The 24449-nt window shown below is 40.1% G+C and overlaps 1 protein-coding gene across 1 annotated transcript; it reads right to left on the reverse strand.

Moving 5' to 3' along the window:
• Positions 1-1109: 1109 nt before the first annotated feature.
• On the reverse strand, positions 1110-24449 carry TLR6 (toll like receptor 6). Its single transcript, XM_009239873.4, has 2 exons — positions 24157-24449; positions 1110-7776 (listed from the first exon to the last, which is right to left on the reverse strand). Exon 2 carries the CDS (start codon positions 7710-7712, stop codon positions 5322-5324), a length of 2391 nt encoding a protein of 796 aa, XP_009238148.3. The 5' UTR covers positions 7713-7776; positions 24157-24449; the 3' UTR covers positions 1110-5321.

Genomic DNA, 24449 nt, shown 5'->3' on the forward strand with positions numbered 1-24449 from the left:
CCCAGGTGAGGATACAGTGAAAAGACAAGCCATCTATGAACCAGGAAGTGGGCCCTCGCCGGGCACCAAATCTGTCAGCAGCCTGACCTTGGACATGACAGCCTCCAGGACTATAAGCCATAAGTTTCCATTGTTTATAAGCTACTCAATTTGTGGTACAGTCATGCACTGCATAATAATATTTCACTCAACAGCCATGGCCCTATAAGATAATAATGGAGATGAAAAATTCCTATGGCCTGGTAACATTGCAGTGCACTGTATTACTCACATGTTTGTGGTGATGCTGCTGTAAACAAACATACGACACTGACAGTCATATAAAAGCATGGCACATACAATTATGTACAGTTCATCATACTTGATAATGATAATAAGCAACTATGTTACTGATTTCTGTATCTAGTAGACTATAATTTTAACCATTATTTTAGAGTGTGCTCCTACTTATTTTTTTAAAAGCTAACTATAAAAATCCTCAAGCAGGTCCTTCAGGAGGTTTTCCAGAAGAAGGCATTGTTGTTATAGGACATGATGGCTTCATGCATGTTATTGCCCCAAAAGACCTTCCAATGGAACAAGAGGTAGAGGTAGAAGACAGTGATATTGACAATGACCCTATGAGTAGGCCTAGGCTAGTGTGTGTGTGTCTGTGTGTGTGTCTCAGTTTTTAACAGAAAAGTTTAAAAAGTGAAAAATAAAAATAAAAACTTTTAAAAATAGAAAAAACAAAATAAAGATATAAAGAAGGAAAATATTTTTATATAGCTGTAGAATGTGTGTGTGTTTTAAGCTAAGCGTTATTACTAAAGAGCCAAAAAAAATTTTAAAGCAAAAAGTTGATAAAGTAAAAACATTACAATAAGCTAAGGTTAACTTCTTACTAAAGAAAGAAAACAATTTTAATAATTTTTGTGTGGCTTATATGTACAATGGGACTTATAAAGTCCACAGTAGGATATGGTAATGTCCTAGGCCTTCACATTCACTCACCACTCACTCACTGACTCACCCAGAGCAACTTCCAATCCTGCAAGCTCCATTTATGGTAAGTGCCTGTATTCGTTCATTTTCACACTGCTGATAAAGACATATCTGAGACTGTGCAATTTACAAAAGAAAGAGGTTTATTGGACTTACAGTTCCACAGAGCTGGGGAAGCCTCACAATCATGGCAGAAGGCAAGGAGGAGCAAGTCACATCTTACATGTCAGCAGGGAAGAGAGAGAACTTGTGCAGGGAAACTCCCCCTTAAAGAACCATCAGATTTCATGAGACCCATTCGCTAACAGGAGAACAGCACAGGAAAAGACCCACCTCCATGATGCAATCACCTCCCACTGGGTCCCTCCCACAACAAGTGGGAATTCAAGATGAGATTTGGGTGGGGACACAGCCAACCCACATCAGTGCCCTATACAGGTGTACCATTTTTTATCTTTTTTACCATATTTTTACCGTAGCCTTGCTATGTTTAGATATGTTTGGATACACAAATACTTAGCATTGTGTTACAATTACCTAGAAGCAACATGCTATACCATAAGCCTAGGTGTGTAGTAAGCTATACCATCTGTCTGTGTGAGTGCACTCTATGCTGTTCAACCAAAGCCAAACTTATCTAACACACATCTCAGAACTTAGTTAGAGCAGCCCAAACGGACTGACACCTTTCCTTATCCAAACTCATCTCTGCCATGCCCCATTCCTTTTAACAGGTCATCTTACTACGGGATCTATTGTTTATTCTTATCACAGTGTTAAGAACTGAAAACGTGTTGAGGCAAACTTACCAAATTGTGGTATTGGATGGGGGAATGAGAAGGAATAGCACAAACATGGATGGAGGAGACACTTTATTTGTATGGATTTTTGTTTTGTTTTGCCTCCTTTTTGCTTTTTTGTTTTTTGTTTTTGTTTTTGTTTTTGTTTTTTGTTTTAGGTCTTTCTGGATCAATTTTTCAACCTCCCAAAAATGACGACAGGGAAGATGCCTGACCCTCAAAACAAAAGCGCGCGTCCTACCGGGCAATGGGCCCCGTGGGACGAGCTGCAGGGCCGCTGTGGGGCGAGGAGGTGAGGCACAGGGAAGGACTCACCCAGCCTCCGAAAGGCAGCCATTTCTTTCTCTCAGTGTCCTGCTAAACCTGGAGCCGCGTCGCCCCAGCATCTTCCAGTGGCGGATGGGGAGGAGCAGCGGGCACAGCGAATGTGTCCACGGCCAAGGTCAGGCGCCCGGGCAGCCCAGGCACTGCAGCGTGGACGAGCGGCCAGGAGGCAGCTCAGCGTGGAACTGCAGCACCGCCGCCCCCGCCCCCGCCTGCCTGGGCTTTTTAGATAAAATCCAGAACTTCATGGACATTTCCTGCATGGGACCGTTTCAGAGTCATTTGCTCATCCCACGAGTTTTTACTGCGCGTCTACAATGGGGTGCGCAGGGTCCCCTAAGCACTGGGGAGAGGCAGGGAACAGGTGGAGAAGGCTCCCTTCTTCCTGGAGCTTATACTTTAGAGGAGAGAAAGAGAAGTCGAGTAAGCAACTAAGATAATTTTAGACAGTGATGTGTTCTGTGAAGAAAAGAAACGGGAAGAATGTGACGGAGAGGACTGTGAGGACCCTACTTTCCACTCGGATGCAGGGAGGCCCCTCCGCCGAGGGGATGTAGGTTTAAAAAAAAATAATGCTAAAAGTCTATATTTTCAGTGTCAACAATATTTTGTGGGAAACATTGATACCATTTAAAAAGATTTGATTATTTAGAATCTGTGGCAGTTTGTTGTTGTTGTTGTTATTGTGGTTGTTTGTTGTTTTTATTGTTTTTAGATTAGGCAACAGTTCAACAGATCTGTTCAGCAGGGGTTGTGGAAGAATGTGCCGTTTGGGATAGAGCCTAGGAAGGAAAATAAATGTTGTTCTCCGGAAGAGCAAGGAAGGGCTAATGCAGACAGAAGATGATGCCAATAAAATATCATTAAGGCTTATTTCGTTACAGCTATTATGAAACCAGATTTTTTTCTTTTAATTTTTTTGAGATGGAGTCTCACTCTGTTGTCCAGGGGGGAGTGCAGTAGCACTCTCTCAGCTCACTACAGCCTCTGCCTCCCAGGTTCAAGTGATTCTCCTGCCTCAGCCTCCCAAGTAGCTGGAACTACAGGTGCACACCACCACACCCGGCTAATTTTTGTATTTTTAGTACAGACAGGGTTTCACCATGTTGGCCAGGCTGGTCTCGAACTCCTGACCTCAAGTGATCCACCTGCCTCAGCCTCCCACAGTACTGGGATTACAGATGTGAGCCACCGTGCCTGGCCGAAACCAGTTTATTGAATGAACTAAGTCCAGAAAGCAAGGGCTTCGTTTTTCTCTAACCATTGCCTTACAACAAAGTTCTGTTGGATCTCCTCCCATCATCACTCCTGAATCTTGGGCAGATACCATAAATTTTAGTGACGAATCTCATTTTAGTCATTGCACCTCTATTTAAGGGATTAAAATGTCCAGGCCAGTCCAATTTAACAGCAATCTCACACCTCATTCAAAAATCTGCATGGCCTTCCTTGCAGTGAAATGAAGAAGGCGTATAGTCAGTTTCTTTACTCTTCCTCCATTGTCTCTGTCTTCTCTATATTCTAGATGTCCCTATGCCATTGCAAGGGAAGAGGGTATTACACAAAGAGGAGCAGATCTTCCCTGTAGTTAACTATTGAATAAGTCAGACAGGCCAGCATGTTCCTGCCAGCTGCTATGGCAGAGTCCAAATGCTGGCTTTTTCATAGGGCACATCAGTGAGTTATTGGAGGGCCTTGAGTGTACCCCACATTGCACAGTTCCTTGATGCAGGGCCACATTATCTGGCTGACCTCTTGCAGCAACCTCCACCCCAAACCCCTCTTCTGCCTAACCCCGTGTCCTCTTACTGCTATAGTTTCTTTGTACAACAGGCTACCCTATTGGCTGATATCCCATCATGACAACGCAAGCCCAGCTACTCTTCCATAGTCAAAGCCATGTGAAGAAATTCACATCCTTTTACCATGTCAATAATGGAAGGGCAGGTTGCTATCAGTGCTTCTCTTCTCTCATCCTGCCATTTTGGGTTGCTCAAGCCAACCTTTCCCCTTCTGGATTCCCCAGGGGGGAAGAACTCATCTATTCATTCAACAAATATTCATCAAGCACTTGTATTTGCCAAGCACTATTTACCAGTCTCCGTGTTCCCAGTGCCCACCCTCATCCCAAACTCCAGCAAACACTCATCAAGCTCTTCCAAGAGTTCTCAAGCCACACCACGTCTGCTACACTGAACCTGTGTGCTCCTGTTACTCTGCAAGCTTTCAGTCTCGGAGTGGGATGCCAGGCTACCTTCTACCGTGCTTAGAGTCCCTCACACTTGTCTGCAAGAAATTCAAAGCAATCTCCCTATGGTCTAGAACCTCCACTTAATGACTCTTTAATCACGCTTTTGACTCTAGACTTCTAGAGATGGATAATACAGATTGGGAGTCATTGGACTCTTTCTGCTCTTTCGATAAGTCCAGACTGGCTGTGTCTAGTATCATGTGGGTGCAGTTACTGTCTTTTGTCAACTTTGAGGCTTTAGCCAGAATTCTAAGACAACCAGAAAAGTCCCATTCAATATCAAGTTGCAAATAAATTTGGCCCTGAGTTTTCTTGGAAAGCAGGTGAATCCACGTCTTTTACCACAACAGCTTATGATTAAGTCCATATTTCCCTTTACATACATACATACACTATCAAGTCATGAGTCCTCATTGGTTAATTACATATTTGTGTAGCAGGATAAAAAATTAAATAAGCTATTACACATATGTGAAACACAAAAGACTTTTTTATATGCCGTAGCTGATCTAATTTTTTTCCCTAAGCCCCAAACTTGAAGAGAATGATGACACTGACCCAAAGACCAATAGGATTCACAGGGCACTCCGAGGATTGGTGCATATGATGCTGAAGTTGACTGTTTCCTTGCTGCCATGAAACCATATAAACTCTTGCTCACAACAGAATCCATTTGGGAAAGGAGAGTGGAGAGGAGCTGAAAAACTGAGCATTTGCTCAAAAGAGACTGTTTCAGTTTGAAACATAATGATTAAACCAGAAGAGACTGGGCTGTCTCTAACTGGCAGGTTGAGTACCACCTCACCGCCTAGCCCAATTCCCCAGATGAAACATTGTTTTTGTTAAGTCTTTCCTGAAGGCATGAGGATAATGGAGGCACCTCCAGACAGTTACTTAGGACTGTACTGTTCACCGTCATCCAAGTAAATAATGGTTTCTTAAGTTGAATTTCCTAAATTTATTTAAGATTTCACATCATTGTTTTCAGTGACTAGTGTTAATTTCATATTAAAAGCGGCTCTAATGTTAGCCCAAAAGAGCCCACGTTTGCTTTTCTCCTTGGGCCACTGCAAATAAGTCCGCTGCGTCATGAGAGCCTTCAGCTTGTGGTACTTGTTGGGAATGCTGTTCTGTGGAATGGGTTCCAGTAAGATGAGGATTAAGTTATTAGATCCTTCATGAAAGAGATTGTGATGGGCAAAATAGAGTTCGTAATGGCACCACTCACTCTGGACAAAGTTGGGAGACAAAACAAAGATGGACTTGTAACTCTTCTCAATGCAGTTGATGATATTTTCCACAATGCTCTTGCCAGGAACAAAGTTTCTCTCATGAAGACAAATCTGTATATCTTCTTTTTCTAGGTAAGGTACCAATTCATTTTTCACCCAGGCAGAATCATGTTCACTATATGAAATAAATGCATGAAACTGGAGATTTCTTTGGAGTTCTTCTAAGGGTATGTTCCTGGCCCTGCGCCGGGTCTGGGTCCACTGGCACACCATCCTGAGATACCAGGGCAGATCCAAGTAGATGCAGAGGGAGGTCACAGTCACAGCCAACACCAGCATGGTGGCAACGATGGTGACGATCAGCAGAGTTATGTTGCAGGATAATTCAGACATTTGAAAGTCCTTTAGTAGGGTTCCTCTATAACTTTCTGGGTAGTCACACTTATAAGAATCAGGCCAGCCCTCTACCACTTCACTTGATACTTGGTCTATATTTTTGACAAATTCTCTTAGCTCACAGGTACATTGGAATGGATTGTCCCCTGCTTTTATTGACCTCATCTTCTGGCAGCTCTGGAAGAAATCAGCTGATGGGTGGGAAACTGAATTGTGATCAATGATCAATACAGAAAGGCTGCTAAAGCTGCCACATCCAGGAAGGTCAGTTAAAGAATTGAAAGCAACATTGAGTTCTTGCAAAGCTTCCAGTTTTACAACTTGTTTAGGAATGCTCTTTATTTTATTGCTGTGAAGATCAAGTACCTTGATCCTGGGAGGTAAACATCTGAAAACAGAGTCAGTAAGCATATTCGAAGACAAATTTAACACCACTATACTCTCAACCCAAGTGCAGTTTTCCTTATGTCTACCAGATTCCAAAGAATTCCAGCTAACATCCAGTATTTCCAAAGAAGGCATATCCTTAGTCATGAGACCTACTTTGAAAAGGTCTTTTAATCCATTCTTTTGTAAGACAAGTGTCTCCAATTTAACTAACGTGGAACATTTTTCAAAAATACTATCTGTGAAAACGTTCTGGGTAAAGTTCAAAAACTTGAATGTGCTTGGTGCATGAGGACACAGCATGTGTATAAAAGGTGTATCTGAAATGGTTAACATCATAATGTTCATCTCAGAAAACACGGTGTACAACGCTGTCTGTGAAAACAGAAAAACTTGGTTCGTGATATGTTCTATTTTCAATGCTTTCAATGTCGTTTTAGAATAAGTAAAATCTTCTTCACAAATGCTTTCAATTATTGTTAAATTGTAAATATTGAGATATTCCACAGGTTTGGGCCAAAGAAATTGAAAGACTCTAACAAGGCATTTCCAAGTTGTTTCTATGTGGTTGAGGGTAAAATTCAGTAAGGTTGGACCTCTGGTGAGTTCTGATAAAAATTTAATAAAAACTTGACAGTTGTCATCATTCAGTTTAATATTAGTCAGTTGTAAGCACCCTAAAGTATTAACTGATATGTTCACTTGGATAGAGAATAAACTAGTTGGGTGAAAAACAAGGTGAAGGGTGTTTGCATTCAGAATTTGTAGACTTTCTGTCTCATTTTCTTTTATATAATAATTTCTTAAATCCAGAAGGATATAACTTAGATGCAAGTGAGCAACTGGCAGCAAATCTAATTTTTGCAGCTTCATAGCACTCAATCCCAAGAAATTCAGTTGTGATAAGTTGCCAAATTCCTTACAGATGGGCAGGGCCTTGAAGTCATTGAATGAGAGATCTAAATGCCTGAAACTCACAATAGGATAGCAGGATATCTTTTGCAACTGATTATGAGATAAATCCAAATATTCTAAATCCTGGTTGAACTTGAAAACACTTAAATCAAGTAGCTGGATTCTGTTATGGGAAAGTCTCAAAACTTTCAACTCTGACAGAAAGCTCATGTCAGAGACCTGAAGCTCAGCTATGTAGTTCTGAGACATATCTAAGACTTTGGTTTTCAGCGGCAGGTCTTTTGGAACATGAATAAGACCTCTTTTTGACTTGTCTACTGCAAATTCACTTCCGTCGGAGAACTGGATTCTGGTTCCAACTATTATGATCATAAGGCAAACAAAATGGAAGCTTTTAACAATAGGTTCTTTGTCTTTGGTCATGATGTTGCAGTGGCTATCCTAAAGGGTTGTTGTTCTTCAGAGCATCTTGATATGAGTCCAAATTCTAGAAATATAATATACACTAAGATTAATAAAGATCAGATGGTTACTCTCAAACCTCCACTTACTAACCATAAAATCTAAATGATTTCTTCATTCACTAGTAGAGTCGTTTCTGTCCCCATAATTTAATATGATACTTTTTATAACCAGTTACATAGCTTGCTCATGCCAGAAGGGGCAATATAGGTCTTGTTATCAAAGAATTGTGGTTGTATGTTTTGACCTGTCTGATTGCTGCCTGAGGGATTCACACTCAAGGGCTTGCCTTTGTTTTGTACACCTTAGAACTTTCTCAGGGCTGCAGCAGCCTTCTGGCTGGTGTTTGCTGTAAACAATTAGAGACAAATATACTAGCTGCAGCCACCTGAGCAAGAGCTAACAGAGAGGGCAAGCAGCAGACACATCAAAAAGTCTGGGAAATATGCAAAGATATATGGAAAAAGATATGTGGGAGAAAAAAGGCTAAGGAAATCTCTGTATATACCAGGGAGTCTAGAAGTCCACTCATGTGCCCAAGGCTGGACACATGTTCAGAGAAGACCTGAGAAAATCCTAAACTTCTCCTCTGGCTCATCTTTAGCTTCCATGCATGCAGAAAGTGAAGGCTAAGGCAGAGCTGTGAATAGACTGGCTAAGCATTGAGAAAGTGATCCAACACAGCCAATCTGCAAAGATCAGGGGAGTTTTTGTTTTTGCTTTTGGTATTTTGTTTGGTTTTTGTTTTTGCTCCAGATGTTTAAAGAAATCTCAAGTCACTGGCTGACCACTAAGCTAACTGGACAGAAAATGTAATAGCCACACAAGACAAAGAATAATCTTTATAAAAATTATTTAGAAAAGTCATTAAACAAGCAACTATAAGCCACAAGAAGCAACAATACACCCTGGGAAAGGGAGGCCAGGCACAGTGGCTTAAGCCTGTAGTCCCAGAACTTGGGGAGGGCAAGGCAGGTGGATTGCTTGAGTCCAGGAGTTCAAAGTCAGCCTGCACAACATGGTGAAACTCCGTCTCTACAAAAAATACAAAACTTAGTTGGGCATGGTGGCATGTGCCTATAGTCCCAGCTACTCGGGAGGCTGAGGTGGGAGGATTGTTTGGGCCCGGGGAAGTCGAGGCTCCAGTGAGCTATGATTACACCACTGCACTACAGCCTGGGTGACAGAATGAGACCCTGTCAAAAAAAACAAAAATAAAACACCTCTGGGAAAGGTGGACAGAATTTGATTTCTAGAGTTACCTCATTATAGTGTTTAAAATGTCTGATGTAAAAAAATAAAAATAAAAACAAAATAATCACTAGCCCCCAGATTTGCCAGTGGACTTGCTCTGCATTTTGCCCTGAAATAACACAAACCTTGCAAAAAGCAAATGGGAAGAGATTGTTGTCTTTTTGATTGTGTAACTTGGCATTAAAGGAATCTCTAATTTATTTGTTTAAAAAAATTAGCCATGCGAAGAAACAAGAAAGTATTGTTTATTCACAGGAAAAAAAAATTAAAAGAACAAAGTCAGATAATTGACACCACCTAACATTGAGACTTGCTACAAAGCTACAGCAATGAAGGCAGTGTGGTTTTGGTGAAAGAATAGACAAATAGGTCAAATGACCAGAATGCAGAGCTTAGAAATAGACCCACACAAAAATAATCAACTGCTGTTTGACAAACGAGCAAAGGCAACTCAGTGGAGAATGGATAATCTTTTCAACAAATGGTGCTGGAACAATTAGACCTCCACATGCAAAAAAAAAAAAAAAAAGAAGAAGACAAAGAATTTAGACACAGACCTTACAGTTTTCACAAAAATCAGCTCAAAATTAACCATAGACCTAAATGTATAATGCAGAACCATAAAACTTCCAGAAGATAACACAGGATAAAATCTAGGTGACTTTGGATTTGGTGATGACTTTTTAGATACCACATCAAAAACATAATCCAAGAAAGAAAACACTGTTAAGTTGGACTTCATTAAAATTAAAATTTTTGCTTTGCAAAAGACACTGCAAGAGAGTGAAAAAGACAAACCATAGACTGAGAGAAGATATTTGCAAAACACATATATGATAGGGACTTGTATCCAAACTATGCAAAGAACTCTTAAGCTCCACAATAAGAAAACAAACAACCTAGTTTTTAAATGGGCACAAAAATCTAAACAGACACCTCACCAAAGAAGATATGTAAAGAGCAAATACACATATACATAGCTATTCGATATCATATTTCATCATGGTTTTGCAGATTAATACAGCAATGAAATTACATTACACTTATGAGAATGGGTAAAATCCAAAAACAACATCAAATGTTGGTGAGGATGTGGAGCAACAAGAACTCTCTTTCACTGTTTGTGGGAATGCAAAATGGTGCAGCCACTATGGAACACAGTTTCTTATAAAACTAAGCACAGTCTTATCACACGATCCAGCAAATCACATTCCTGGGTATTTAACCAAAAGAACCGAAAATTTATGTCCATATAAAAGCCTCCATGTGGATGTTTATAGACGCTTTATTCATAACTGTCAAACATTGGAAGCAACAAGATATCCCTCAATAGGTAAAAATATTAACAAACTGGTACATTCACACAATAAAATACTATTGAACAATTAAAAAATTAGCTGGAAAAGCATTAAAATGGCTGAATAGAGGCACCCAGCATTCACCCCCTCTGCAAAGAAGGACCAAAACAGTGAGCAGATAATCACACATTGAATGAGCATCTAAGAGAGAACACTGGAATTCAGCAGAGAAGTGACAGTGCACCTCTGAGGCATGGGAGGAGAGGGAAGTGAAGCAGCCAGCCCAGCTGGGACTAGCTCAGAACCAGGAGGAACTTCCCATTCCAGGGAAAGTTTAACTGAGAGATGTTCAGAGGTCCATGTTTTCACTATGGACTCCTGTAATCCTAGCCATGAGCTAGCTCGTTGGCCCTCACATGCCCTGGGGCTGTCTGGAATATATGCAATGGCATTGTTCCACAATGGGACTTCACATTGGGTCCCACATACCCCATACCCTGAAACCCAAACAGCTTCAGCATAAGGCCCTTTTAAGAGCCCAGCCCTCACCATACACATCCTGTTCTAGGGCCCAACAACCCTGAATCTCCATACCCCTGAAGCCCCACTGATATTCTCCTATGTCCACCTAGAGGGCTACAGCATTGCAATGCCAGCTAAGACCAGCAGTGCAGCCAGGTCCCCAGCACTCTAGCCCATGCAATGCCCCGCATCCCAGGAAACAGGAAGAACAGTGCACCTAGTGGTTCTCCCTGGGACAAAGGGAGTCAAAGTGTGCATTCCCCAGAGCCTCAGAGCCACCTGCCCAGGGCCACCGCCACTTACAGCAACCCCACCTTCCCTAGCAGTAGGACTACAACACATCTACACATGCCTCCAAGGGGCCTGAGGACAGGTCCACCATGCCCTCTGCTGCTAGTGCCTGCCTGCCACTGCCATGGCCAACACTCATCCACGCATGCCACATGGGGTCCTGGGGACTGGCTTGCCCAGCCTGTTGCTGCCACTGCTACTGCCTGTGCTTACCACTTGGGGGCCAGAGGGTTGGTCCACTTTTGCTACTGCTACAGTTGATGCCACACAAATTGTGCAGGGGCGCAAGAACCTGCCCTCCCACTTGGTCCATTACTGCCACTGCAAGCATCCAACTAAATCTCTTGGAGGTTCAAGGACCCATCACCACCAGTGCCCACATACATCACACGGGGACCTGAGAGTCGGCAAGCCTAGGCCACGGCTGCCACCACTGGTGCCTGAGAACAGGCCTGCCTGGTGTCCCCATCTCCAGCAAAGCCTTGCCATAGCGTTTGCTAACAACTGCAACCTAAGCCACTGAGGAACCCAAATGCCACTGACACTGATGACAGCTGAAGAAAACATACAGAAACTACACTGCTGTGCCCACTCAGAATCAAAGCCAAAGCACCCTATACTCAACTAACACTATAAAAACACCTAGAGGCAAAAGTCTTTCCCTATCAAAGCCAATCCATAAAATTGGAAGCAGCAGCTATTACATCAGATCCATAGATATCAACATAAGGACACAAGAAATACAAAAGTGCAAGGAAACATGAAGCCTCCAAAGGAACACAATAATTCTCTAATAACAGATCCCAACGAAAAGAAAATCTATAAAATGGCTGAAAAGTAATTCAAAATAATGATACTAAAGAAACTCAGTGAGTTACAAGACAGCATAGATAAATAATAAAAGAAATCAGAAAAACAACTTATGATCTGAGTCAGAAATTCAACAAAGAAATAGATATTAAAAATAGAACAAAACAGAAATTTTGGAACTACAGCAGTCAATAAATGAAGTAAAAAAATACAATCAAGAGCTTGTACAAACAATAGACTAGGCTGGGTGCAGTGGCTCACATCTGTAATCCCAGCACTTTGGGAGGCCAAGGTGGGTGGATCTCCTGAGATCAGGAGTTCGAGACCGGCCTCGCCAAAATGGTGAAACCCTATCTGTACTAAAAAAAAAAAAAAAATTACAAAAATTAGTTGGGCGTGGTGGCAGGCACCTGTAATTCCAGCTACTTGCGAGGCTGAGGCATGAGAATTGCTTGAACCCGGGAGGCAGAGGTTGCAGTGAGCTGAGATCGCACCACTATGCTCTAGCCTGGGTGACAAGAGCAAAACTCCAGCTCAAAAAAAAATATATATATATATATAATTAAAAATTAAAAAACAATAGACTAGATTAAGCAAAAGAAAGAATTTCTGAACTGGAAGACAAGTCTTTTGAAATAACCCAGTGAGGCAAAAAAAAAAAAAAAGGAATAAAAAAGAATAAAGAAAGCCTATGGGACACCATTAAGCAAACAAAATTCACATTTTGGGAGTTCCAGAAGGAGAAGAGATGAGCAAAGGGATAGAAAACATGTTTAATGAAATAATAGCTAAAAAATTCCCAGGTCTTGCAAGAGGTATAGACATCCAGATACAAGAAGCTCAAAAATTCCCAAGTAGATTTAATTCAAAAATACTCTCTGAGGAAGATCACAGTCAAACTCTCAAAAGTTGAAGACAAAAAGAGAATCCTAAAAACAGCAAGAAATTTAAAAAGTCAAGTCATATAGAAGAGACTCCCCATCAGACTAACAGATTTTTCAGCAGAAACTATAGGCCAGGAGAGAATGGGATAATATACTCAAAGTGCTAAAAAAAGAAACTGTCAGCCAAGAAGACTATACCCATCAAAGCTGTCCTTCCATAATGAAGAAGAAATATTCTTTCCCAGACAAGCAACAACTGAGGGAATTCATCATCACTAGACGAGCCCTGTAAGAAATGCTTAAGAGAGTAGAACGTCTGGAAGTGAAAAGATTATATCTACCACTATGAAAACACATGAAAGTATAAAACTCACTAGTAGAGCAAATACATAAATGAAAGAGAAAAGAGTTGAAGTTACTACTACAGAAAACCACCAAAGTTCAATGATAAACAATGAGAGGAAGAAAGGAACAAAGGATATACAAAACAACCAGAAAACAATAAGCCAAATGACAGAAATAAGTCATTACCTATCAGTGATAACCTTGAATGTAAAAAGATTAACTTCCTCACTTAAAAGATATAAACTAGCTGAATCGATTTTTTTACTTACCCAACTATATGCTGCCTACAAGACACTCACTTCACCTTCAAAGATGCATATAGACTGAAATTGAAGGAAAGGAAAAAGATATTCCCTGCCAATGGAAACCAAAAGCAAGCAAGAATAGCTATACTTATCAGATAAAACAGACTTTAAGTATAAAACTATTAAAAAAGACAAAAAAGCCATTATATAATGTTAAAGGGATCAATTCATCAAAAGGATATAACAATTCTAAGTATATATGTGCCCCACACAGGAACATCCAGATATATAAAGCAAATGTTATTAGATCAAAAGAGAGAGATAGACTCCAATACGATAATAGTTGGGAACTTCAACATCCCACTCTCAGCATTGAACAGATCACTTAGACAGAATATCAGCAAAGAAACATTGGATTTAAACTGCACTTTAGACAAAATGGATCTAACAGATATTTACAGAACATTTCATCTGATAGCTGCAGAGTACACATTCTTCTCATCAGTGCATGGAACATTGTCCAGAATAGACCACATCTTAGGCCACAAAACAAGTTTCAACAAAAGTTTTAAAAATCGAAATCATATCAAGTATTTTCTCAGATCACAATGGAATAAAACTACAAATGAATAACAAGATGAACTTTGGAAACTGTATAAATACATGGAAATTAAACAACATGCTCCTGAACAACCATTGGGTGAATGAAGAAATTAAATAGGAGGTGAAAAAAATTCTTGAAAAAAATTAAAATGCAAATACAGGACACCAAAGCCTAGGAGACACAGCAAAAACAGTGCTAAGATGGAAATTTATAGCAATAAATGCCTACATCAAAAAAGTAGAAAGATTTGAAATAAACAACCTAACAATGAACCTCAAGGAAGCAAGAACAAATAGAAAAGCAAGAACAAACACTTTCAAATGTTAGGAGAAGGAAAGAAATACTAAAGCTCAGAGAACTAAACAAAAGAGATATTTAAAAATAGAAAAGATCAATAAAACAAAAAAATTGTTTTTTGAAAAGATAAACAAAATCAATAAACCTTTAGCTAGACTAACCAAGACAAGAAAAGAAAGAAGACCAAAATAAATAAATCAGAAATAAAAAAGGAGACATTACAACTGATACCACAGAAATATAAAAGATCATTGGAGACAATTATGAACACCTATATGTTAACAAATTGGAAACCCTACAGGAAATGTATAAATTTCTGGATACATACAACCTACCAAATTTGAGCCTGGAAGAAACAGAAAAATCTGAACAGACCAATAATAAGTAATAAGCTTGAATCAGTAATAAAACATTTCCCAACAAAGAAATTCTCAGGACTGGATGGCTTTACTGCTGAATTACACAAAACTTTTAACAAATAATTAACACAAAGTTTTCTCAAACTATTCAAAAAAATTTAAGATGAAGGTATTCCTCCTAACTCATTCTACAAAGCCAGCATTTTCCTGATACCAAAACCAGACAAGGGCTGGGTGTGGTGACTCACACCTGTAATCCCAGAACTTTGGGAGGCTGAGGTGGGCAGATCACCTGAGGTCAGGAGTTCAAGACAAGCCTGGCCAACATGGTGAAACCTTATCTCTACTAAAAATACAAAAAATTAGCCAGGTGTGTTGGCAGACACCTGGAATCCCAGCTACTCAGGAGGCCAAGGTATGAGAATCACTTGAACCCGGGAGGCAGAGGTTGTAGTGAGCTGAGATTGTGCCACTGCACTCCAGACTGGGTGACAGAGTGAGACTCAGTCTCAAAAAAAAAAAAAAAGAAAGAAAGAAATCAAGAAAGCAATCCTATTTGCATAGCTACAAGACAATTACAATACCTAGGAATAAACAATCAAGAAGGCAAAAGGCCCCTACAACAAAAACTACAAAATACTGATGAAAGAAATTGAGAACACAAAAAAATGGAAAGACATCCCATGTTCATGGATTGGAAGAATTAATATTGTTAAAATGACCACACTACTCAAAGCAATCTACAGATCCAATGCAATCCCTATCAAAATACCAATGATATTATTTACAGAAATATAAAAAATAATCTCAAAATTCATATGGAACCAGAAAACACCCCAAATAGCCAAATCAATACTGAGGAAAAAGGGCAAAGCTGAAGGGATCACACCACTTGACTTCAAATGATACTGCAAAGCAAAAGTAGCATGGTATTGGTACAAATACAGATACATAGACCAATAGAACAGAATACGGAACCCATAAATTAATCCACATATTTACAGCCAATCAATTTTCAACAAAGGTGCCAACAACATACATTGGGGAAAGGCCACTCTCTTCAATAAATGATGCTGACTTCATACTCACTCATATGTATAAGAATGAAACTAGACCCCTATGAGAATGAAACTAGACCCCTATCTCTTACCATATACAAAAATCAATTCAAAATGGATTAAAGACTTAAATGTAAGACTTGAAAGTATAAAACTACTAAGAGAAAACAGAAGAAATGCTTGAGACTTTGGTCTAGGTAAAGATCTTATGGTTAAAATTTCAAAAGTACAGGCAATGAAAACATAAATAGACAAATGGGACTACATTAAACTAAAAACTTCTACACAGCACAGGAAACAATCAACAGGGTGAATAGATAACAGGGTTAAATGGGCGAAAATATTTGCAAACTGTTAATCCAATAAAGACTAATAGCCACAATATACAAAGAACTCAAATAACTCAACAGCAAAAATAATAATAATCCTATGAAAAAGTAGGCACAGGATTTGAATAGACATTTCTCAAAAGAAGACATACAAATGGCCAACAGTTATATGAAAAAAATGCTCACCATGAATCATCAGGGAAGTGCAAATCAAAACCACAATGAGATATCATCTCATTCTAGTTTAAATGGCTATCATCAAACAGACAATAAATAGCAAATGCTGGTGAGACTGCAGAGAAAAGAGAACTCTTATACACTGCTGGTGGGAATGTAAATTAGTACAGCCATTATGGAGAACAGTACAGAGTTGTCTCAAAAAACTAAAAATAGAACTAACATACAATCCAGCAACCCTACTTCTGGATGTTTATCTAAAAGAACAGAAATCAGTGTATCAAAGGGATACCTGCACCTCCATGTTGATTGCAGCACTATCCACAATAGCCAAAATATGGAATCAACCTAACAGTCCATCAACAGATGAATGGATAAATAAAATGTGATATATATACACAATGGAATACCATTCAGCCATTAAAAATAATTAAATCGTGTCATTTGCAGCAATATGGATGGACCTGGAGGTCATTATGTTAGCAAAATAAGCCAGGCACAGAAAGGCAAATATTGTGTGTTCTCACTCATCTGTGGGAGCTAAAATACTCATCTCAGGAGGGTAGAGAGTAGAACAATAGTTACCAGAGACTAAGAGGTGAGTGAGGGAATGAAGAGAGGTTGGTTAATGGATAAAAACATACAGTTAGATAAAAAGAAAAAGTTCTAGTGTTCAATAACACAGTAGGGTGACTACAGCTAACAATAATTTATTGTATATTTCAAAACAGCTAGAAGAGAAGATCTGGAATGTTCCCCCACCCACACACAAAATGATAAATGTTTGAGATGGTGGATATCCTAAATACCCTGATTTGACACACGGTATGTATGTGTCAAAATATTATAGTTACCCCATAAATATGTATAATTATTTTGTGGGGAAGGAAAGAAGAAAGAGAAAAAGAGAAGGAAGGCAGGGAGGGAGGGAGGAAGGAAGGGAGGAAGGAAGGAAGAAAGGGGAGGGAAGGAAGGAAAGAAAGGAGGGAGAGAGGGAGAGAGAGAAGGAGAGAGAGAAAGAGAGAGAAAGAGGAAGGAAGGGAGGGAGGGAGGGGAGGCGAGGGGAGGGGAGGAAGGGAGGGAAGGGAGGGAGGGGAGAGAAGGAGGGGGAAGATCCTTAAATCCATTTTGCTAGGTGAAAGAAGTCAGTCTGAAAAAGCTAAATACTATTTTATTTCAACTATATGATATTCCGGGAAAGGCAAAACTAAATAGACAAAAAAAAACTGCTCTAAAAAATAAGGTCTATTGATTTTTAAAAAAAAATTAATAGAAATAAAAAAGCATAGACATTGGACTTACTAGGCAAAGGCTTTAAATCAACTGTATTGAAAGTTAACTACGTGCTGTACTCAAAAAATAGTTATTCTCTTTTAAAGAAGAAGTTCTTTTATCCTCCCCCACCACCAAATATTAGACCAGCCAGTTTGATAATTTAAAAAAGCAGGCAAGAAGCCAGTCCCAAAAACTCCAAGACATACTCAGTAGTTTATACCAGTATCCAGTTTGGCACTAACTCAGACATCTGCTGCAACCAGTGACCCTTCACGGCTGAAGGGTTAACAAATCCATTTCTCTCTTTCTCCATGGACTGATCTGACCTCAAGTTAACTTCCTAGCCCTATTCTGAAAACCTGAAACATACAGAAAGTCAGTTGTGTACCAGCCAACATTACTTATTGTAAAAATGATCCCTGACTGGTAAATTGCATCCAGGATGAAAGGACTGTGTATGAACTATAAGTACCAGGTAGAAAATTGAGCTTCTGAATGTGGCCTATTGGGGCATGTGGGTATGAATGTTTAGTTGAGCCTGAGAAACCTCCTGATGGGCACTCGACAGTGGTGCCAGTGCTGAGCTAGACTTTCAGCAGTGCTGATTATAATCCCGAAAGACACAATCCTGAAGGCCATAATCCTGACTGCTGAAATCCTAAAAGATCAAAGTCCCCAAAGTCTAAAATCCCTAATGTCCAACTGAATCCTCAAATCATAATGACCTATCATTTGATCTGGAATTAGGTGTGATCAAGGCTTCTAAAAGGGAATTTCAAGGTGTTACCAAAAAAGTTTGTTTTCTTCCATTCAGCCCAATGCATTTGTCAGAAAATTCAGTTGAGAGGATTGGCCACATAATGTGGCAATGATGAAAAATTTAGTTTAAAAATACATTATTTGTCTGCACTGGCGTTCCTTCTGGCTGATGAAATACCAGGAGTTCTCAATGAATTAAAGTTGCATTTGCCTAAAGAACCCAGTAAAGTTACTGACTGATTTGAAAATAATAATGCATATGGTAGGATAAGAAGACACAGGCCTGGTGCTGTGGCTCACACCTGTAATTCCAGCACTTTGGGAGGCCGAGGCCAATGGATCACAAGGTCAGGAGTTCAAGACCAGCCTGGCCAACATGGTGAAATTTTTTAGTCTCTACTAAAAAAATACAAAAATTAGCTGGGCATGGTGGTGGGTTCCTGTAATCCCAGCTAGTCGGGAGGCTGAGGCAGGAGAATTGCTTGAACCCGGGAGGTGGAGGTTGCAATGAGCCAAGATTGCGCCATTACACTCCAGCCTGGGTGACAGGGCAAGACTCCATCTCAAAAAAAAAAAAAAAAAAGAAGACACACAATGCTGTTGCTGATTGATCACCAGTATTGTTTCTGCCAAATGTGTGGTCTGTATATGACTGCATGCAGAATAGATTTTCATGTACCCAAATCAACACAGAAGCATGGCACTGAAGATGGGAACATTTAACAGGAATGCTCATGTTGGTGTAAATAGAAGCAGAGAAGCATTTCCAAATGAGCAGTGCCACATCGAAAATAAATGTGAATGTATTTTCTGAGGAGAACAGTGCCCTGGAAGAAATAAATCAGCTATTTGTTGTGATGCAAGACTTTATTAATAATGGTGAAAGTTGGCCAGCTCTTATGGACTACCTCGATGCAAATCCCCATAATCTGTTCCTATGATATACTTTTTCTTCTTGATTTTTTTTTGAGGGGTGGGGTGGATGGTTAATTTTTTTGCTTTTCTTTTCCTTTGTTCTATTATTTTAAATCATCAACATTATTTTTTACAATTTGCTATGCTATGTATTTCATCTTCACATCATTTCCAATACTGGAGGTATAAATTTTATGAAGACTATTGGAGAGTTCTAATTTATTTTATGCAAAAAATTTATTTTGACTCCATAAAAGTACATTATCACAACATTGACTTTGTGTGCAAGCATTGTGTGTGTATGTGAAAACACTGAAACTTCTACTGGGCGCAGAGGCTCATCTCTGTAATCCCAGCACTTTGGGAGGCCACGTCGGGCAGATGGCTTGAGCTCTGGAGTTTGAGACCAACCCGGGCAACACAGTGAAACCCTGTCTCTACAAAAAATACAAAAATTAGCCAGGCATAGTGGTGCCTGCCTGTAGTCCCAGCTACTAGGGAGGCTGAAGTGGAGGATGGCTTGGGCCCAGGAGGCAGAGGTAGTTGCAGTGAGCAGAGATTAAAAGGAGAGAGAGAGAGAAAGAGAGAAGAAAAAAGGGAAACTTTCTCAATAAATGAAAAGTCCTTTTTGTCCATCTGCATTTGTGAAAGATAAAATTTCTCAAGCTCTGAGCTCTCTGGGCAACTATATATGTGGTGGTGACCCATCACAGTTTTTGATCAATCGCATCAAAGGACTTAGGTTGCCCATCATGGTTTGACAGCGTGGATGGCAGCAGTTATATAAGCCATTCATTTGTTGAGTACGGTTCATCTGTTCATGAGTGTTTACGCATGCAACTGTCCTTAGCATATCTGAGTGTTCATGCTTGCAAAAATATGTATGTCATTATTGTGTACTTTATTTGTAAAGTGACTTATAAAATATTGTCATGTTTTCATATGTTTCTCAAATAAATTGCCTTTCAAAAATGTAAATGAATGTCTTTTAAAGAATGTTTAAAAATTTTTTTTCAGAATTGTATTTTCAGGATTTTGATCTTCCAGGATTTCAACATTCAGGATTACAGCACTTGGGCTTGCATCTTTCAGGATTCTGACCCAAACCCGACTTTCTGATCCCCAATGCAATTTAGCCAAGGTGACATCAAAAGAAAGGGAAGGGGAGGAAGGTGGTTGGCAGGACATTGAGGCCTGGCCAGGAGGTGGATCTGCCTACAACGTGATGACCAAAGCCCTGTGGAAGATGAGAGGGATCAATCCTTTTGGGAGGGCAGATGAGGACTGGAATGAGGCTATATTTATATCTTAAAGGAGGAACTACCTACTCCCTCCACCTTCATGAATTGGACCTGACCAAAACTAGCTATAAGTGGCCTGGCAGACGTGATATCACCATTCATGGAGCCAGTGAGAAAATGCAATTAACCCAGGCCAAACTGGGCATTTGTGCCTTGCTGGGGGCTGGTAGCAGGCACACAAGCCCACAGATCCCATGTTCATGACTGGGAAAAAGGGGTGGGACTAAAATTACTTTAAAGGGAAAGCAAAGAGCCAGTCTCAGAAACTCAGACATATGCTTAGGAGTCTACTCCCCTTAGGCTCTTACCTGCACAGAAAAGCATCTGTGAGCCCCCACGGGGGGCAAAAGCCAGCATGCCTCTGTGTGCCAGCACACAAGGCCAGACAAGTCTCCATGGCCACCCAGCTCCCACAGGGGCATCCTGGCTGCCTGTCCTCATGACCTAATCACCTTCCAGAGGCCCACACGTCTAATACCATCATGTTGGTAATTAGGTTTCAACATACGAATTTCAGAGAGACACAAACATTCGGGCCATAGCAATGACACATATACTGTGCTTTTTTTAATCCCAGGAGTGTTTTAATTATAGAATCTCATTGTTGACACAGATCCCATTACAATGGGTAAGTATTTTTCCAACCAACATTAGATTGCAAGCCACAAATTTAGAGAGACAGGATTCAGCACATGATAATCTGAAAACATCAAGTTCTAACAGCTAACACACTGACAAAATGAAAAAGTTTGCCAGGCTAAAGCTGCTGTATAGAAGAGATAACTACTTTCTCAGGGCCCAGAAAGCCTCGTTGCATTGCGACAGATTGTAGACATTGATGTTCATGACAATGATGCTGAGCAAACAAGAAAAGACTACCTGACTGAGGCAGGGCAGCAGGTGCGTGAGCCCACAAACCCCATGTTCATGACTGAGACAAAGGACTGGAACTGCCAGGCTGGCTCAGAACTTTTCAGGCTCTGTTCTGCACAAGAAAGCATCTATGAGCTCCTGGGGGACAAAAGCAGCCACCAACATTTTTAAAGTAAGGCTCTGTGTTGCAGGGATAATTGAGAGCAGATTACCAAAATGAGCACTGCTCATTGCTCAGTTTTATTTAAAAAGGACCCACTTTTCACCATCAGGGGATACACTGGAAATAGTAAAACAGTCAAGAGATGAATCCTTTATTTACAAAGGATCCACTTTTCACCATCAGGGGATGTATTGGAAATGGTAAAACAGGAAAGAGATGAGTCCTTTATTTACAAAGGATCCACTTTTCATCATCAGAGGATATATTGGAAATAGTAAACAGGCAAGAGATGAGTACAGTTTCAACCAACCACTCTTTGGAAGAGTGAAAACCCTGAGTTGGGGAACTTTTATTACAGAATGGCGTATGGTTAAAAGCTCTTCACTAATCCATATAACTTCTCCCAACTGCCCATCAGAACACCCACAGAGACATACATACATTTGAAAAGTCCACTTTGCCACTGAAAACAAAGAAGCACAGAAACGTAACGGCAGGATCCAGGAGCATCTTCACTCACAAAAATGTAACTGGAACTGTGTTAGGGCAAACCTGCCACACTCAAGCTTTGTCTCAGGAAAATAGACTCCCTGATGAAAGGCAGGAAGAAATTTATCCTCTCTCTGTCTCTGATTCAAACAGTGAGGATAAGTTCCAACTAGTACTTAATGAGTAATTAGTCAGTGTCCCTTTTACCTCAATGGTACTGACATGAGTGGATCAGCATGCTGAGTTTTCCTTCTGTGGACTGCCACACTCCATTCTCCCCAAACTTTACACTTAGTGATGGACAGTACTAGGTAAGAGCTGGACATGGGGCAGGGAACAACTTTAGGGAGCACACCGCATTCTGAGATGTGTAACTCAGACAATACTTACAGATATGGACAGCAACTGGAATACTGGTAGCCGTGTTCATCAGGAATTGCAGTTTTTATACACAATATATACAAAGTATATATTGGTCAAAGTACTAGAGAGTTGGGCAATGATAGGAGAAGCTACTACTTTATACTGGTTATATGGTCAAAACAAACAGCTCACAATGAAGATGTAACAGATAAGAACACTTATGCAGCAAGTAATATTGCATCAAAATTTACAAAGTAAAAAATGTTACAAAACACATGGAGACATTGTGAGTAAAAGTATTTAGCATATTTCTCTGGGTCACTCTTAGATCAAGTAACAAAAAATAAAAACATATATGGAAATTTGAATGAGATAATTAATAAAGGATTTAATAGAGACATAAGCTGTACCCTACAAAAAGAGAACATCATATGTCTAAGTCTCTAGAGTTCATAGAGCATTTACTAAAATCAATTGTTTTTTAGGTCAAATACATACATCTTAAATTAAGTATTCCAAAACAGAAATTATAAAAGTCATATTTCTGACTATAAAAGAAACTTTTAAAATCACATTTAAAAATGTTCTAAGAGGCCTGGCATGGTGGCTCATACCTGTAATCCCAGCACTTTGGGAGGCCAAGGTAGGTGGATCTCCTGAGGTGAGGAGTTCGAGACCAGCCTTGCCAACATGGTGAAACCCTGTCTCTACTAAACATACAAAAAAAAAAGAAAATTAGCCAGGCGTGGTGGTACACACCTGTAGTCCCAGCTACTTTGGGGGCTGAGGCAGGAGAATCACTTGAACCTGGGAGGCGGAGGTTGCAGTGAGCTAAGACTGTGCCACTGCACTCCAACCTGGGCAACAAAATCACATTTTCAAATACAAACATTACAAATTATGATAGTCAAAAGGGTGGTTTGTATGTGTTCCAGCTTCCTCTTCTTGCCTTAAATTCCTGAAATGACCAAATATTTTTTAAAATATTAATTAAGTTATATCTATATCTATCTATTAAAGTTTTATCTATATTGATGGATTGATAGATCCAGAACACACTAAAAGGCAAGGGAACTCTTAGGGGACTGAAACCGAGAAGTCTCTGAAATCCAGAAAGGGACTCACCTATGATAGAATACTGGCCTCCCAAAGATGTCTACTTCTAATCCCCCGACTTGGTGAATATGGTATGTTACATGGCAAAGGAAAATTAATGTTGCGGATGAAATTATAGTTGCTAATCAACTGATCTTAAAATAGGAAGATTATCCTGAATTATTTGGGTGGCCCCAGCGTAATCACAAGCATCCTTAAAAGTGGAAGAGGAAGGCAGAGAGGATGTCATGGTGATGTGATATGAGAAGAACTTGGCCCATCCTTGCTGGCCCTGAAGATAAAGGAAGGGGACTATGAGTCAAGAAATCTGAGCAGCCTCTAGAAGTTTGAAAAGGCAAGTACCTGGATTCCCTCCTAGAACCTCCAGAAAGAATGCAGCCTTGCCAGTCCCTTGATTTTAGCCCAACAAGACCTGTGTCAGACTCCTACCCTACAGAATGGTAAGATAATAAATGTATATTGTTTTAAGCCACATTTGTGGTAATTTGTTACAGCATCAGTAGAAAATTAGTAGAGACTGGGGCCAGGCATGGTGGCTCACCTCTGTAATCCTAGCACTTTGGGAGGCCGAGGTGGATGGATTGCCTCAGGTCAGAAGCTCGAGACCAACCTGGCCAACATGGTGAAACCCTGTCTCCATTAAAAACACAAAAATTAGCCGGGCGTGGCAGTGGGTACCTGTAGTTCCAGCTATTCAGGAGGCTGAGGCAGGAGAATCACTTGAACCTGGGAGGTGGAGGTTGCAGTGAGCTGAGATTGTGCCACTGTACTCCAGGCTGGGCCACAGAGCGAGATGTCACCAAAAAAAAAAAAAAAAGAGAGAGAAAGAAAAGAAAAGACAATTAGTAGAGACTGGTTTGATCCAGCACCCCAACAAGCAGGCTATGAAAATAGATCAACAAGCACTTTCACAAGAAGCCTTAAACACAGTTGCACAATCAAGAAGCATGATACTGCAGAAAGCAAATACC

This window comes from Pongo abelii, chromosome 3, assembly GCF_028885655.2.
Source record: "Pongo abelii isolate AG06213 chromosome 3, NHGRI_mPonAbe1-v2.0_pri, whole genome shotgun sequence".
Classification (NCBI taxonomy): domain Eukaryota; kingdom Metazoa; phylum Chordata; class Mammalia; order Primates; family Hominidae; genus Pongo; species Pongo abelii.

Coding starts and splice junctions, on each gene's coding strand:
- TLR6 (XM_009239873.4), bottom strand. CDS start 7,712: ATGACCAAAGACAAAGAACCTATTGTTAAAAGCTTCCATTTTGTTTGC.